General features: G+C 44.4%; 1 protein-coding gene across 1 annotated transcript in view; it reads right to left on the reverse strand.

Annotated features, from left to right (window-relative positions):
• LOC138521306 (long-chain fatty acid transport protein 2-like) overlaps positions 1–14,074 on the reverse strand; it is a 450,908-nt gene that overhangs the window by 152,557 nt on the left and 284,277 nt on the right. Inside the window, exon 5 of the mRNA XM_069634043.1 lies at positions 13,551–13,745. Within this exon, the coding sequence (XP_069490144.1) occupies positions 13,551–13,745 (195 nt within the window). The remainder of the gene's footprint in view (positions 1–13,550; positions 13,746–14,074) is intronic.

The raw sequence follows: 14,074 nt of genomic DNA on the forward strand, positions 1-14,074 counted from the left end.
GTAGCCATCCTTTTCTGGGCTTCTCTGAACTTCCATGTGCTAGATATTGAGGAGATTGAAAGGGTGGAGGCTCTAATGGTGAAATTGTTGATCAATCATTGTACCACATACAGTTGTATACTTCTGTACAGACCGCCTCGTTAATATGTCTAACGTCGAGGAACAACTATCTTCTATTCTCCACTCTGTGGTGAAACCCACTTCTGGATGCATTGTCATTGGGGATTTTAACCTCTGGTTTAACGACCAGCAATATGGATTAGTCTTAACCATTGACCAGCTGCTGGTGAATCTAGGTTTTAGGCAACTAGTTGCTCATAGCACTAACAAAGATGGTAACATCTTGGACTGGCTCTGCACCACTATTAACTTGGTGGAGCAACTGGAGACGGTGGCCTGCCCCTGGTCTGACCATTCTTTTATATTCTTTGAGCTTCCATCCTTGATCTCATGCCACAAGTATATACTAGTACAATCTCAGTGGTTAAGCACAGCCTACATAAAATGACATCTATAGAAATTGTACCGTTTATTGAACTCTTGATATATTCCCCCATCCCACTACCGCACCTGATGCATTTGCTGCTCTCTACTTTCATTGATTAACGTTGGCATTAGAAGGTACTGTTCCTCCGAGGTTGTGCAAGGTTACTGGTGGAACAGTGGGATATCAGTTGTGGTATAAACAAGATCTAAGAGTCCTCAGAGCCAAAATGAATAAAGCTTATGGTCACTACCAGAAATCTCTCATTAATAAGGATAAAGATACATACAGTCTGGCATCCACACAATATAAGAAAGCCATCGTGCAAGCTAAAAGGGACTTTTTGATGGTGGAATTTGCAACGCCTCTTCTAACTCAAAGGAGCTGTTTAAGATTTTGAATCAGTTGGAAAAGACTGATATTATTCCAGTGGATCTTGTGGTCAAGGACAACGATAGGTGAGTCATAATACAACAGGCCATGTTCAACAAAGTAGCCAATTTGAAGGCTGAGGCTCTTCCAAAGGACAACATGATGGCACCCGTTAACACTTTTTCTCACACCACCATCGCCATACCTCCATTTGATTTTTAAAAAGTGACAGATAGTAAAATAACAGAAATACTGTAGAGACTTTGGCCAACCAGCTGCCCAGGTGATCTTGGCCCCTCAAAAGCGATAAGAAAGTGTGCTTCAAGTCTTTTTCTAGCAGTTTCAGGGTTTGTTAATTCATCTTTCCAGACTACACTGGTTGCTACAGCTGTTAAACAGGCATGAATTACTCCCCTGTTGAAGAAACCATCTCTGGACTTGAATATCACGACAAACTAGAGACCGATCACTAATGTGCCATTTCTTTTAAAGATCTTAGGCCATGTAGCTTATTTGCAAATGCAAGCACATTTGGATTTTCACAATCTTCTAGGCTCAAAACAGTCGGGCTTCCGGGCATATCACAGCACTGATTCGGCCCTCCTTGATCTAAAAGCTAATCTGTCCATGAAAATGGATCAGAGCCAAGTCTCAATGCTCTTACTGTTACGTCTCTCTGCAGCATTTGACCTGGTGGAATGTAATGTTCTTTTTAACAGAGTTTTATCTAAAGCCTTTTATATAGATCAGCAGCCTCTTTGAAGTTATCTTTTTTAACAGACAGAAGGGATACAGTATTTAATGCTGAAGTGCTAGCTGATCCGTTTAATTTTCATTGTGGTGTTTCTCAACATTCGTATCTTTCTCCCACACTTTTTAACATTTTTATGAAACCACTTTTTGGCATGCTCAACAAGAAAGGCTTCCACTATATAAACTATGCTGACAATACACATTAACTTTCAGGTGATTATGATGATGACACTGCCAGGATGAACTCATCCAGAGTTGGATGGCGCACAATGGATTGGCCCATAATGAATCGAAGACAGAGCTGCTCCTGGTTGGTACTCAACAATGACTGAATAAACTCTCTGGCTCCTACAAGAAGTTCATCATATGTGATTGTCCATTAGAGGTACTTTTTTTTTTTAAACTCTTTTTATTTATTTTCAACTACTACAACGTAAGTAAAAACAAGTCCCAACTCCCCCCCGCCCCTCAAGCAGCGTAAGCCAGTCCTCGGGCCTTGCGCCCTGAATCGAATGAGTAAGATCATAACATTGAAACAACCCCAAACTTAGCCCCCCCACTCCCCTCTTTCCCCCCCTCGTTTACCCTGAACCCAATACCTCCGGGAATAACACGCAAGAGTCTACTGCAGGTCCAGGAGCCGCAAATGCTGAGGGCGCCACCCAATCCGAAAGTCGTCCCTGAGGAATTACACAATTTCCCCCCAGTCCGTTGCAAAAAAATGAAGCTTATCGTCCATTGCATACGTTGCCCACTCGAGGGCCACAATTTCGCAAAGTTTTCACAGCAAATCCCTCATGAGGGGGATCTCAGCACTCCTCCAAATTTGCGCTACTGCTGTCATGGCTGCAATTACGAGGATCACCCTCGCATTCTCCCTAGATTTCGGTTCCACAGGGACAGTTCCCCCTCCAAGTCCCAAAAGACACAGTTCTGGCGGACTGCTGCCCCCTGCCCCAAACATCTGCTCCCAAGCCTCCCCAACTTCCCGCCAAAAGGGTTTAATGACAGGGCAATCCCACCAGATATGTCGCACCGTGCCCTCCTGTCCACAACCCCTCCAGCACCTCCCCGGGGTATTAGGATAGAATTCCCGAAGGTGGGATGGAGTATAATGCCACCTCATCAGAATCTTGTACCATGTTTCCTGAATTTGTGATGCCCTCGCCAGCTTGGGGATTTTCCTCCATAGCCTTTCCCACTCCTCACGCTCAATTTCCCTTCCTATGATCTGCTCCCACCTGCCCATGTATCGCCATTGACCTCTAGCGGTGGCATCGTCCAATATTTTGTATAAATTGGATATCAATCCCCTGGACCCATCGTTAGATAAGAGGAATTTCTCAAAGCTCGTCATGTCTCTTGTTGCGGCCTGCCTATTTGCTGGGTGCAGTGCCCAGTGCCGCACCATAGAGGTACTTTTGAAGGTCGAAATCCTGGGGGTTTACCTTGACGCCACCTTATCAATGAAGGGTAATGTAAATTCTGTCACTTCCTCATCGGCTTACAATTTCCGATTATTTGGTAAGATCCAGCCTTTCATCTGAGACGATAACAGTGCTTTGCTTGCACAGGCAATTATAGGAGCTAGAATTGAGTACTTTGGGAGTCTCCTGGTTGCGACCACTGAACATAATTTCTCAAGGCTACAGGTGGTTCAGAATCAAGCGGTGAGGGCAGTTGCCTAATGCACAGTGACCATATTGCAGTAGCTAGGAGAGCCCTGCATTGGCTTACTGTTAGGGAATGCCTGAAATTGAGGCTTTTAAGAATTACGCACAAATGCCTCTTTGGCAACAATCCCAGCTACTTGAAGCATTGATTGGGCTTTACACAATGTAATCATGTGTTAATATCTGGCACTAGTAACTTGCTCTCTAGAAAGAGCGGGAAAACATTCATTTGACTATTTTGACACTGATCTCTGGAACGGATTGCACGTTCATCTACGGTGCGAGGTCTCCATTGAGCGAATTAAGAAACAATCAAAATGTTTTATTTTACCTAAAGCTGGGGTCTCTTCCCTTTTGTATCTTGTGTGCCTGCATATTTACACCTTTTAATCAGCAACTGTTTTTTGTATTTTTACCTGATGGCTCATTTCTTTGTCTTTTAGCATTCTTATTCTGGCTTATCTGATTTTCTTTTTGCATCACTTTTATTGTATAGTTGTTTTATCTCTGTACTCTGGTTCCTAGTTTTTGTATTTGTCTCCAGCGCCCATGTGCCTTTGGGTCTATTTGTGTCCCAGTTTTGTCCCAGCTTTAAAAATCTATAATTGGAAGCCTCTGTGCCTTGCCATAAAATTGTGATTTTGGTACTAATGGCTCAGGTATTATCCTACTTTTATTTATTTTTGTATTTTTATTATTGGTTATAAATATTTGTGGGCCTCAAGCTTGGGAAGCGGTGACCCGTCATTTTAAGAAAAAAGGCAGCGATAGCAATACACCAGAAAACAGGAGTTGGAGTTAGGATGACAAATTACCTGCACAGGATGAAGAAAACAGGATATTCCTACAAATGAAGCTGGCTTATCTGGGAGTCTGCAACAAGAGGGCATCACTGTATGACTCTGCTAAGGATCATGTGGCTTGTACTCCAACAATCAGAAACGTGTAAAGATTTCTAAATATACTTTCATGCTGTTGTCTGAAAAAAGAGTAAACTTCATAATACTCACCTCCATAACTTTAGTATAATCACAGGTGTCCCTTGTACATAGCAGTGAATTCACACTATTTTTATTCTAAGATATTTCTTCTTAGTCCTTAACTAATAAGAACAAACGGAAAGGATAAACAAAGAAAAGAAAGATGTGGAAATTAGTGGGGAACGATGTGGCACTAAGCGGTTAGAGATGCACATTTATTTTAGAAGTGCATTGAATGGAGAGGGGGAGCTCAATAAAATGGAGATGGAAGGGTTTAAAGCAGAGTAGAATGTGTGTGGGAAGAGGTTGCAAATAGTGGGATGTACAAAGTAGAGGTAGGGATGTAGAAAAGAGGGGTAAAGTTGTGTAACAGATGGAAAGAATTGGAAAAGAGAGTGACATTGAATAGTGATGGGGTGACATAGGTATTAGGGGAGGAGGAGAAATAGAAAGGGAAATAAGGTGAATAAAGAGGAGATGCCATTGAATTGAAAGGGGAGGGGGAAGAGTAAAGAGAGAACAAAGATGAATGGAGAGAGATAGTAGCAGAATACAGGGAGAGAAGTTGACTAGAGAAGGGAATATGCAGAATAGTGAAGGAAAAAAAGGTGACCAGAGGGGGAGGAAGTATAATAAAGAAGAGAAGAAAGGCACCTGGTGAGAGGGGAAGATAACTAGCAGGGAAATAAGGCGAATAGAGAGAAAAGAAGAGGAATAAAGATGGCAAGAAGCTAAATAGTATCAGGAAGAAGTGGAACAGTGAGGGAAAGAGGGTCACTAAGAGGGCAAAGTAGAATAGGGGGAAAATAAGGTGAATAGAGATGGAAAAAAGCTGAACAGAGATTGGAGAAAGCAGAACAGAGGAAGATAAGGTGAATAAAGAGGTGCAGACATTCGACAGCAAGTGGGGGAAGAAGAAAAGAGTTGGGGAAAAAGTTAGGTGAATGGCCAGACACAGAATGAGCACTGAACGTAACAGTAAGATTCTTCATTAATTGGCATGATGCTATCAAGCATTGAGAGTCTTCTAGTAAGATGTAAGTACAAATTAATATAGATTAATTCAGGTGAACCCTTATTTAACATGTTTTGGTATTAAAAAGTAGGATAGAGACAAAAAGAAGGTGAACAGGCAGAGGGTACACAGAAGTTGAACAGAGAGGAAAAGAAGGTGACGAGAAAGTAGAGGAAGCAAGATGTTTTGGGAAAGAAGAGGATTAGATGTGGAGAATATACAATAAAGAAGGAACAGCACAGAAATGTAAGGGTAAGCAGTGTCACCGAGTGAGAATGAAGTAGAATAGAGAGGGAATAGTGCTGAACAAAGAGGAAAACAACCTTGAATAGAAAGGGAAGAAGGTAAACTAGTCAGAGAAAGAAGGTGAACAGAGATGTCCGTACATAGAAAAGAAAGTGAAAGGATGTGAATAGATTGAAAATAAGGTTATATATATGGCAGAGAGTTGGATCCCAGCTGGATCTGAACTACAGGAACAAATATTTCTTGCTTTAACATCCTGGTACTAACTAGTAGGATTCAACCTTGCACACCTGAATCTGATCTGCCTCCCTGATGATTGCTGAGGCGTGAAAGCTCGCTTGGAGGAGAACATCACTGGACTGTGATCTGATTGCGGCAGGGACCCAGAGTTGAGCCCCACACAACCCTCCTTTTTCTATATATAGGGCGACGAGAGGGAGAAAGAATATGCCTAGAGATGGGATGACAGAATAGAAATAAGAAGGTAGAGACAGGCAGAAATTGAACTGAGGGGAAAGAAAGTAACTTGGGAGAGGGAAAGATGGTGGGTAGAGATGAGATGGCAGAATGGAGATAAGAAGGTGAAGGGAGACCATCAAAAATAGAACAGTTAAAGGAAAGAAGATAACTAGAGAGGGAAAGATAGTGACTAGAGAGGGGATAAAAGAATATAGCAATCACCCCTGCATCATGGGGGTGGATATGGGCAGTAACCGCCAACCAACCTGAGCTGTGAGGGCCTCAGCAAGGGCTGCGGACCGTTACTGGCCATGTCCGCCCCCTAACAAGAGGATGATAGGCATTCCCTCCCCGGATTTCAGGAGATAGGCTGCTTGTATTGCTCAACGCCAATCTCCAAGAAAAAGAAAAGATGGCTGCTGCCATAGGACAAGGGACTAAGTCCCTTTTCAATTTCTATGGCGGATGTGGGCGAGAGGAGTGCTGAGACCGCAGCACAAAGCTCCGGTCCAGCAGGTAGTTGTGAGGGAATGAGGGAATGAGGGAGTGAGGAAGGGGTATGTTTTGTTTTGGGGGTGGATGGAGAGGCTGGGAAGGGGTTAGGCAACAGGGTGAGGATCCCTGTTGCCTCCTAACAATCAAGATGGCACCACCCGGGGAAGGGCCTCGGGTGGCTGCAAAGCCAGTGTATCCCGCCTGCTCTTCCAGCCACCTGATTGGCTGAGCGCCTTTCTCTGGGTGCGAATAGAGAGACGGTGAGTAGAGGGAGGCAGAAGTAGAAGAGTTAAAGGAATGAAGATGACTAGAGAGGGGATGGCAGCATAGTGAGAAGGTGAATAGAGACAGGCAGAAGTAAACCAGTGTGATGAAAGAAGGTGTCTCGAGACGGGAGGACATAGAATAGTGTGGTAAGGCAGACATAGGTGATGGATAAGAAGACATAGTTCAACAAGATGTATTAACAAAAGGCCTCAAATATCCCTACAGCTATGCTGATGTGTTTCCCCAACTTCCAGCCAAACCTATTCTATCCTATTCTGTATGCCTACCACTAATAAACGAAATAACATAATCTTCGCCAAAGTAAGGTTCTTCTCACTCTACTTGGCTCCTGGTGGCTGATTTCTGAGCCCGAACCAATTGTGTGGCTGGTTCTTTCTCTTTCCCAGGCTCTGGGGCTGCTAATATAGTTACAAATTGGGTTATTTAAGTCTTTTTCTCTTCCTATAGAATGTTGCCCCAGGCCCCCCATGCACTGGAGTAGCTGGGTCTCTAAACCCACTCCTTGGTTGGCACAATAGTATGTGTCAGTGTTGTTCTCTTTTTACATTCAATCTCTTTTTCAACCCTGCTGGGTCTTTTAACCTCCTCTGGCTTTCCATGTCTTTAACCCCGGCGTGGGCTGTCTGGCCCTTCAGGCTGTTGGGTTACTGTTTGGCTTTCACCTTCTCATAAGGTATTCTGTGGCTCAGACCCTCGTGGGCTTTCCGACCTCTCACGACGTTGGGTCCTTGTATTGCATTCACCCCCTCGTGGAGTACTTTGTGGTTCAATCGCTCTTGAGCTATTCAGGTATCTCAATGTTCTCCCCCACTCCTCTCGATCTGCCGTGTGCCGGTTCTCCTTCAGTGGTGCTCATCAAGGGAGGTGTCTTCTTCATTCTCGCGCTGTCAGTGTCTTTACGGTTGGGTCTTCAGCTTCGATTCTTCCTGCCTACGACCAATAGGACTTCAGCATCGGGAGTAATGGACACCACTGTGCCGCTTCAGTGTTGGCTCGCTTCTCCCTCTGTTAGATGGCTCTGCATTCTTTTGGCTCTCCACCTTACTGGACTTGGCCGGACTGTGCAGGCTCCATGGTTCCTTCATCCACCATGTTCTCTGCATGGTCCTGCCTTCCTGGAAGGGAGATGTCAACTACGCTGCACTCCCACACAGTTGTCTGTACTTCGCCCACAGGCTGGCTCCCTCCTCTTCTGCATGAGTCTTGAGACCTTTAAGTTCCTTCCTGGAATGAGAGAGTTGACACCATTGGTTCAATTTTTCAGGTATGGGCGTTAACAAAGCCGGGTCAGACACAAACAGCATCACCATTAAAGGTCCTTGCACATTATGATATGTCTCAATCCCCATATATCCAACAAATACCTGACATCCTGAATAAGAGGTGTAGTAACAGCTTTATTGGGGATTCCTTGTCCCCTAAGGGGGATCATGTTGTGATGCTGGAAATGCATTGAAGAGACAGGGCCTCCATGTCCTGTAGTCCTTTTATCATGTGTGTTCTGTGTTATTTGTTGCACAGGAGTACATGTGGGACTCCTGGCAGTACAGCTCTTCCTCTTTTTGGTTTGGTGTGCAGACCCTTGGGATACCCTTATGGCACCAATGGGTGGGGGTACAACCTTGTACCTCTAATGTATGTTTTGTGCACCTGTGTGTGGCCCACAGAGCAGAGAATGGGCTGGTGGCAGCTCCATGCTGAATTTGACAGGTGATCTGAGTATCCTCCATTTTGGGATACCCAGGCCCTGCCATTGTAATCAGTTGATTCCTGACAGGAGACAATATGGCCCCTGTGGCCTTTTGCTTTCTATTGCTTGTTACCTTGTTTTCCAAAAGTCCCGGGAAGCCCAACTCTGTCCCTTCCTCTGACTGGCTGTTGGGTGGAAGTTCTGTTAGGGAGAATTCTCATAAAGATGCTACTTTCCCTTACCTTTTGAGACCCCCCAGCAGTTTTGCTGGATTTCTAGGACTTTAATTATTAGCTGGAAGGAGTGTGAACCTTTTTGTCACACTCTTTCATGTATTTTGATGTGTATTTTCCTTTTGTGTTCTTTGGATATGGAGTTTTAGACAACTCCATAGGCATCATCTTTTTCTTGTGTGTCACACAGCACCCTCAGTGCAGTGGCACAGGGATGTCTTTCAGACTTCCCAAGGTTTAAATACCTTCTCTGGGACTGACTACTATCTCCCAGTGAATGTAAAGTTAAATTGGCTTTGCTAGTCTTTTTAAATTGCTAGACCCAGCACACACTGCCTTACAGCAGAGTCTGGAGGGAATACCTAGTATTCCCTATGCCTAGAAAACTCATGTAGCCCTCAAAAGCTACCCTTTCCTCTCAGAATGGCTGGTGGCAGTGGTATTACCATTACTTTCCTGACCGCATCCTGTTTAAACGCTCAGGTAGCTAAAATCCACCAGAGCCATGTTTTTCAATATGGCTTCTGAGCCCCCTCTGTAAAAACAGGTTCCGATCGACTTATTTCGCCATTTCATTTTGGAAGGGTCCTTCTAGTGTTGGTCTCTGCGCGCCAAACCAGGTTTGGTCCCTTTGTTTGTTTGCCTTTGGCGGGCTTCAGTACTACGTCTGAGTGTCTGGGGTGGACATGATGTGAGGGAGATGCCCGGAACTCCCTGTGCTTAGTCTCCTAGGAGACCTGAATGCACTCTGGCGTGATTGGCTGGCTGACTGTCCGGCAAGGACAGCCACCCTGCTGGGTGAGTGGCAGCAGGCTGGAATGAATGGAAGAAAACTGTTTAAAAACAGGTCTCTGGGACTTGGAAGGCAGAGTCGACCACTGGAACGAAAGAACCGAAGACGAGCTGAAGGAAGACGACTGCTGCAACTCCTGAACCATTGGTTTGCCCGTTCAAGCCCTGCTGCAGGTGTGAATAGCCTGAAACTCCCTCGACAGAGAAGCCCTTTCAAGGACGACTTCTTCCCTTGAGCTGGTGGGAACAACTAACTCGCAAGCCACCTGGAAACCATCTCCATACTGGTCGAATTTTCTTCAGAATGCTGCTGAAAACCGGATAGCCAGTGAGAAGGATACCAGATTGTGGACTTTAAAGGCACTCATACCTTAAACTGATGTTTTGCCAAGCTTGTGGATCCTTCCCTGTGCAGTGCAGGAACCTCCCGACGTCCTCCCTCTTGTCTCCATGACTGAGGCCCAGGAACAGTGAGATCTGCAGGAACTGCCAGGAACAATTGCCTAAATTACAGCTTTTCTTCATTACAAAGGTACTGTGCAAACGCGGTTGAGAAATCCTCTTTGCCGCGGTGAAAGTTTGTGAAACTTTCCCAACTTTGGAGTCTTGTTCGCTCCTAATCCGACATATAACTCTTTTTCGTACAAACTACTTCTAAGAACATTGGAAAAGACTTAACCATTTACTACCAGAACTGTGCTATCCTAGCCATGACACTGATCCATTGACATTGGCCCAGGCCTATTGAATTGAATTGCCTCTTGTAGTGAACTGAAACTATTTGCCCTACCTGAGAAAGTATTTGTTTTTAACTCTTATAACCTGTGTCTGTTTACCCCTTTTTAAAGTTACTGAAGTGCCATTTTGCTCCCACTTCAGGGGAGCCTAACTTGTTGAGAAACATATTGGTTTGATACTGGAGTGTATTATAGTGTGATATTGAGCTGCTTATTCCTAGTGGAATGTTTTCTAAATGACTGTGTAAATAAATGAATAGTGTTTTACCAAGAAACCTTGAGTAAGTGTTTGTTTGAACCACTGTGATTGTAAGTCCTTTGTGTAACCCCTTGTATTGCTCACAACCCTCTTGAGACAAGCCTGGCTGCTCAGCCCTGCTACCACAAAACTGTGTAGTACAGACTTATACCAAAGGTGAGATAGTGTGAGAAATGTGTGTAGTGTTCCCAAAGGGTACTGCATCTAATTCTGCCTAACAGGTTCCATATATGGTTTTGTGGGGCGGCCCAGGCCAGACTGGCTGGAGCCTTCCCAATGACTGTATGTTGTGGGTACGCCCTTGGGGTGGGACCTGGGTGAATGGAGTGTGTGACCAATAACATTTCATGTTATGGATGTCTGGCTTCTGTTGTGTAACACAATGACTGAGAAAGCACTGCCAGAAACTGGTATGAATGCAGTGTGGAGTGCTGAATGGCTGGGTTATTGACCCAATCCACATTCCTTGTGAGTGTCTGGATGGAGAAGAATGGCCTGAATGCACTGTGCGCCTGATTGGCCGCCTACCTACCCGAATGCCCTTCTGAATTACTGATTGCCTGAGTGTGACCCAGCAGAGTGAATGAGAGACCAAACAGTATATCTGGGGACCTCTCACTGATAGAAATCATTCAGCAGTTGAAGTCGAAACTTGATGCTTATCCTTGAATCCCAGCTGAAGAAGAAGAATTACTGCTGCTTCCCTTCGATGCAATCCGAAAGCTGTCGTGTCTGCAAGGACTGATCCAAGAGAGGGCCTGACTACGAGACCTCTTCCCGGGCTACGAGGGACCATCATGCACCAGCTAACCTTCACCAAGGCTCCCTGGAAATCAGTCCTCGAAATGCTGCTGACTGGAGACGGGGAGCGCCCGGACATTGAAGTCTACCACCGTCGACCGAGGTTCGGAGGTAACGCTGTAACCTTGTTGACCGGAGCTGCAATGCTCCATTGCTTAAGACACTTTGAAATCAAGGACTCCCTTGCGAGCACCGTCGACCGCGTTGTCCCGTCAGAGAAAGTCGAGGACGTCGGGACGCAGAGGATAATCCACTGGTGGGTTGCCCGCCACCCGAAGACCACAAAGACACCGACAAAGATTTGAAAGCCAGCCGTGGTCGAGTCCTGATAGCCGACACCAAACACTGATGACCTGACGCCCTTGCTGGGCCTACGTTCTTCATTTGACTCTTTGCAGCAACAAACTATCGTCATTGGGGTGCACCGCACGCTTCATCTTTGCAGGACGTCCACGACCGATCGTCGCCGAGCACCGCAAAGACCAAAGTTGCCGCCTCAACCACATCATTCACCTTTTCTTTGAGGGATCACAACGATCCGTGGCTTCTGCCTTTTAGGGAGTTCACTCAAGAAGGATCCTTTGACGACCCAACGTCGAACTCTGCTAAGCCAGGTACATTGGTGTAGTAGAACATTTGTAGAAGGGAATAAGGCTCTGCTAAACATTATATGGACTGGGCTTGTCAGTATACTTTATTTACAGGTTGCCCATATGGGGGGATCCTCACACAGAACTGTCTAGTGTTAGGGACCCAGTATTGTGCCATTTGTTTAACCCACTTGTTTTCCTCCCAAGTCTATGGTGGATACCTTTTGCTATTGATTTGTATGCCATTTGAAACTGTCAGCAGTTGGTGCATTTTAATGGAGTCAAAGAGTAATTGTGGTACTACATAGAAATTGTACACTTATCATTATAGTATTACCTGAGCACAAAGTGTGTTATTGTATGTGTATATAACTTGAACCTTATTTATATAAAGAACTATGTTATCACTAACATAGTGTGTGGACATTCCTTTGTTGGGGGCTTGGGGACTACACTGTACTTAAGAACCAGCCTGCATCACCTACTGAGAGCTTATGCCTTGATTGCTCATCCACGTTTATCTTCTAGATAATCTTGGCCGGGGTCCTCTGTGCTTCTATTCTGCCATATAGAGGGCAGGAGTACAGATACCCCCCTCCAGTCTTTACACATGCCCAGAGAGATTCCTCTTGCCCTGTGTCACAGGGGGTGTTAAGCATAGAAGGCTCACCTCCCTACTCCCAAAGGAGATGGCTCCCCCCTTATGGAGAAGGGACAAATTCACTGGATTTGCCCCAATAGAGAGAAGGTGAATAGAGACAGGTGGAAGTAGAAAAGTTAGGGAAAGGAAAGTGATGTGGAGTAGTGAGGGAAAGAATGTGAAGAGAAGAAAGTAGAATAGTGACAGAAAAAGGTGACGAGAGAAGAGAGCAGGTAAAATAAAGAGGGCACAAATGTGACTAGTAAGGAGACTATGAAATTGATCAGGACAGAAGAAGAAACACAAGAAGAGAGCATTGACTATAATGGAAAAGAAAGTAAACTGAAGAAGGAATAGAAAGGGAATGTAGAGGGAAGGAAGTACAGTGAATTGGGAATTAATATTATAGTGAGGAGAAAGATTAATAGAGCTGATGTAAAATATAGATGAAAGCTAGCAAGACGAGGAAGATGAAAAAGGAGAGAATGAAGTTGAATAGAAGAGAAGAGACAGAACAGGCGAAAAAAAGTGAAAACCGACCTTAAAATAGGGAGCAACATGCGGTGGAAAAAGAGGAAATACATTACAAGAGAGATTGAAATAAGGTGAATAGAGTGGTGTATATGTAGAATAATGGGAAGATGAAGGGAATAAGCTAAATAAAGATAGGAGCAAGTAGGACTGAAAGCAAAAGAAGGTAACGATAAATGGAGAAAGTACACACAGGAGAAACGTTCAAAATAGAGAAGGAGGGAATAGAAAACAAGGGCAACAGACAAGGGAGGCACTTGAATATAGAGTTATAATGTTATTTTGCTTTCATTCATTTTAGCGTATACAATTCTTTTTAGACCCAAAATGTGGCTTAGGGCACCCCGTTGACTAGTTAAATACACTACATTTTAAACAAGGTGGGAGCTTTTGACTTGAGTTAATCTTGATGATTTTGATGCACTATTGGATGCACTATCTACCATCATCTCCCTGATCCAAAAAGAACATCACCATTGCTCCTTTAATAGACGACTCTTGAACGTTCTCACCTTGTGGAAGACGTTTACCCTCCCGATAGCGCCAACTTTCCTGGTGTAGTTGAGCAATCCTGTAATACCCTCTGTCGCACCATAGAATTCATAAATATGAATAGGGCCAAATCTCCGTAGGAACTCAGTCCACACCTCAGGTCTCAAACCATTGCCCACAGCCAGCCTCACAATGTGATCTCGGTCATTGGGTCTCTGAAGACAAAAACAATAAAGGAATAAGCCATGGGTTATTTTACAAAAGACATCAGAATACTCTGAATAAAGTGAGTCAGCAAAAACATGACGGACCATTTGAAGGAGAAACAGGTTATATGCAAATGAGTTGTTTAAAAAAATATATAATATACAATTTAACAATTATAATAATATAGTTATGAGGTGAGATTATTTTGACATGTATACTTACGTTATACCTACATCGCAGAAAACCTGCTCGCTGCTTTTCTAGAAAATGACACGGGCCTTGAATTGGGGTATCGTACATGCATGCACACCAAGAGATAATCCAGTCCTCTTATTAT

This window comes from Ambystoma mexicanum, chromosome 13 (genome assembly GCF_040938575.1).
Source record: "Ambystoma mexicanum isolate Mex_15411 chromosome 13, UKY_AmexF1_1, whole genome shotgun sequence".
Classification (NCBI taxonomy): domain Eukaryota; kingdom Metazoa; phylum Chordata; class Amphibia; order Caudata; family Ambystomatidae; genus Ambystoma; species Ambystoma mexicanum.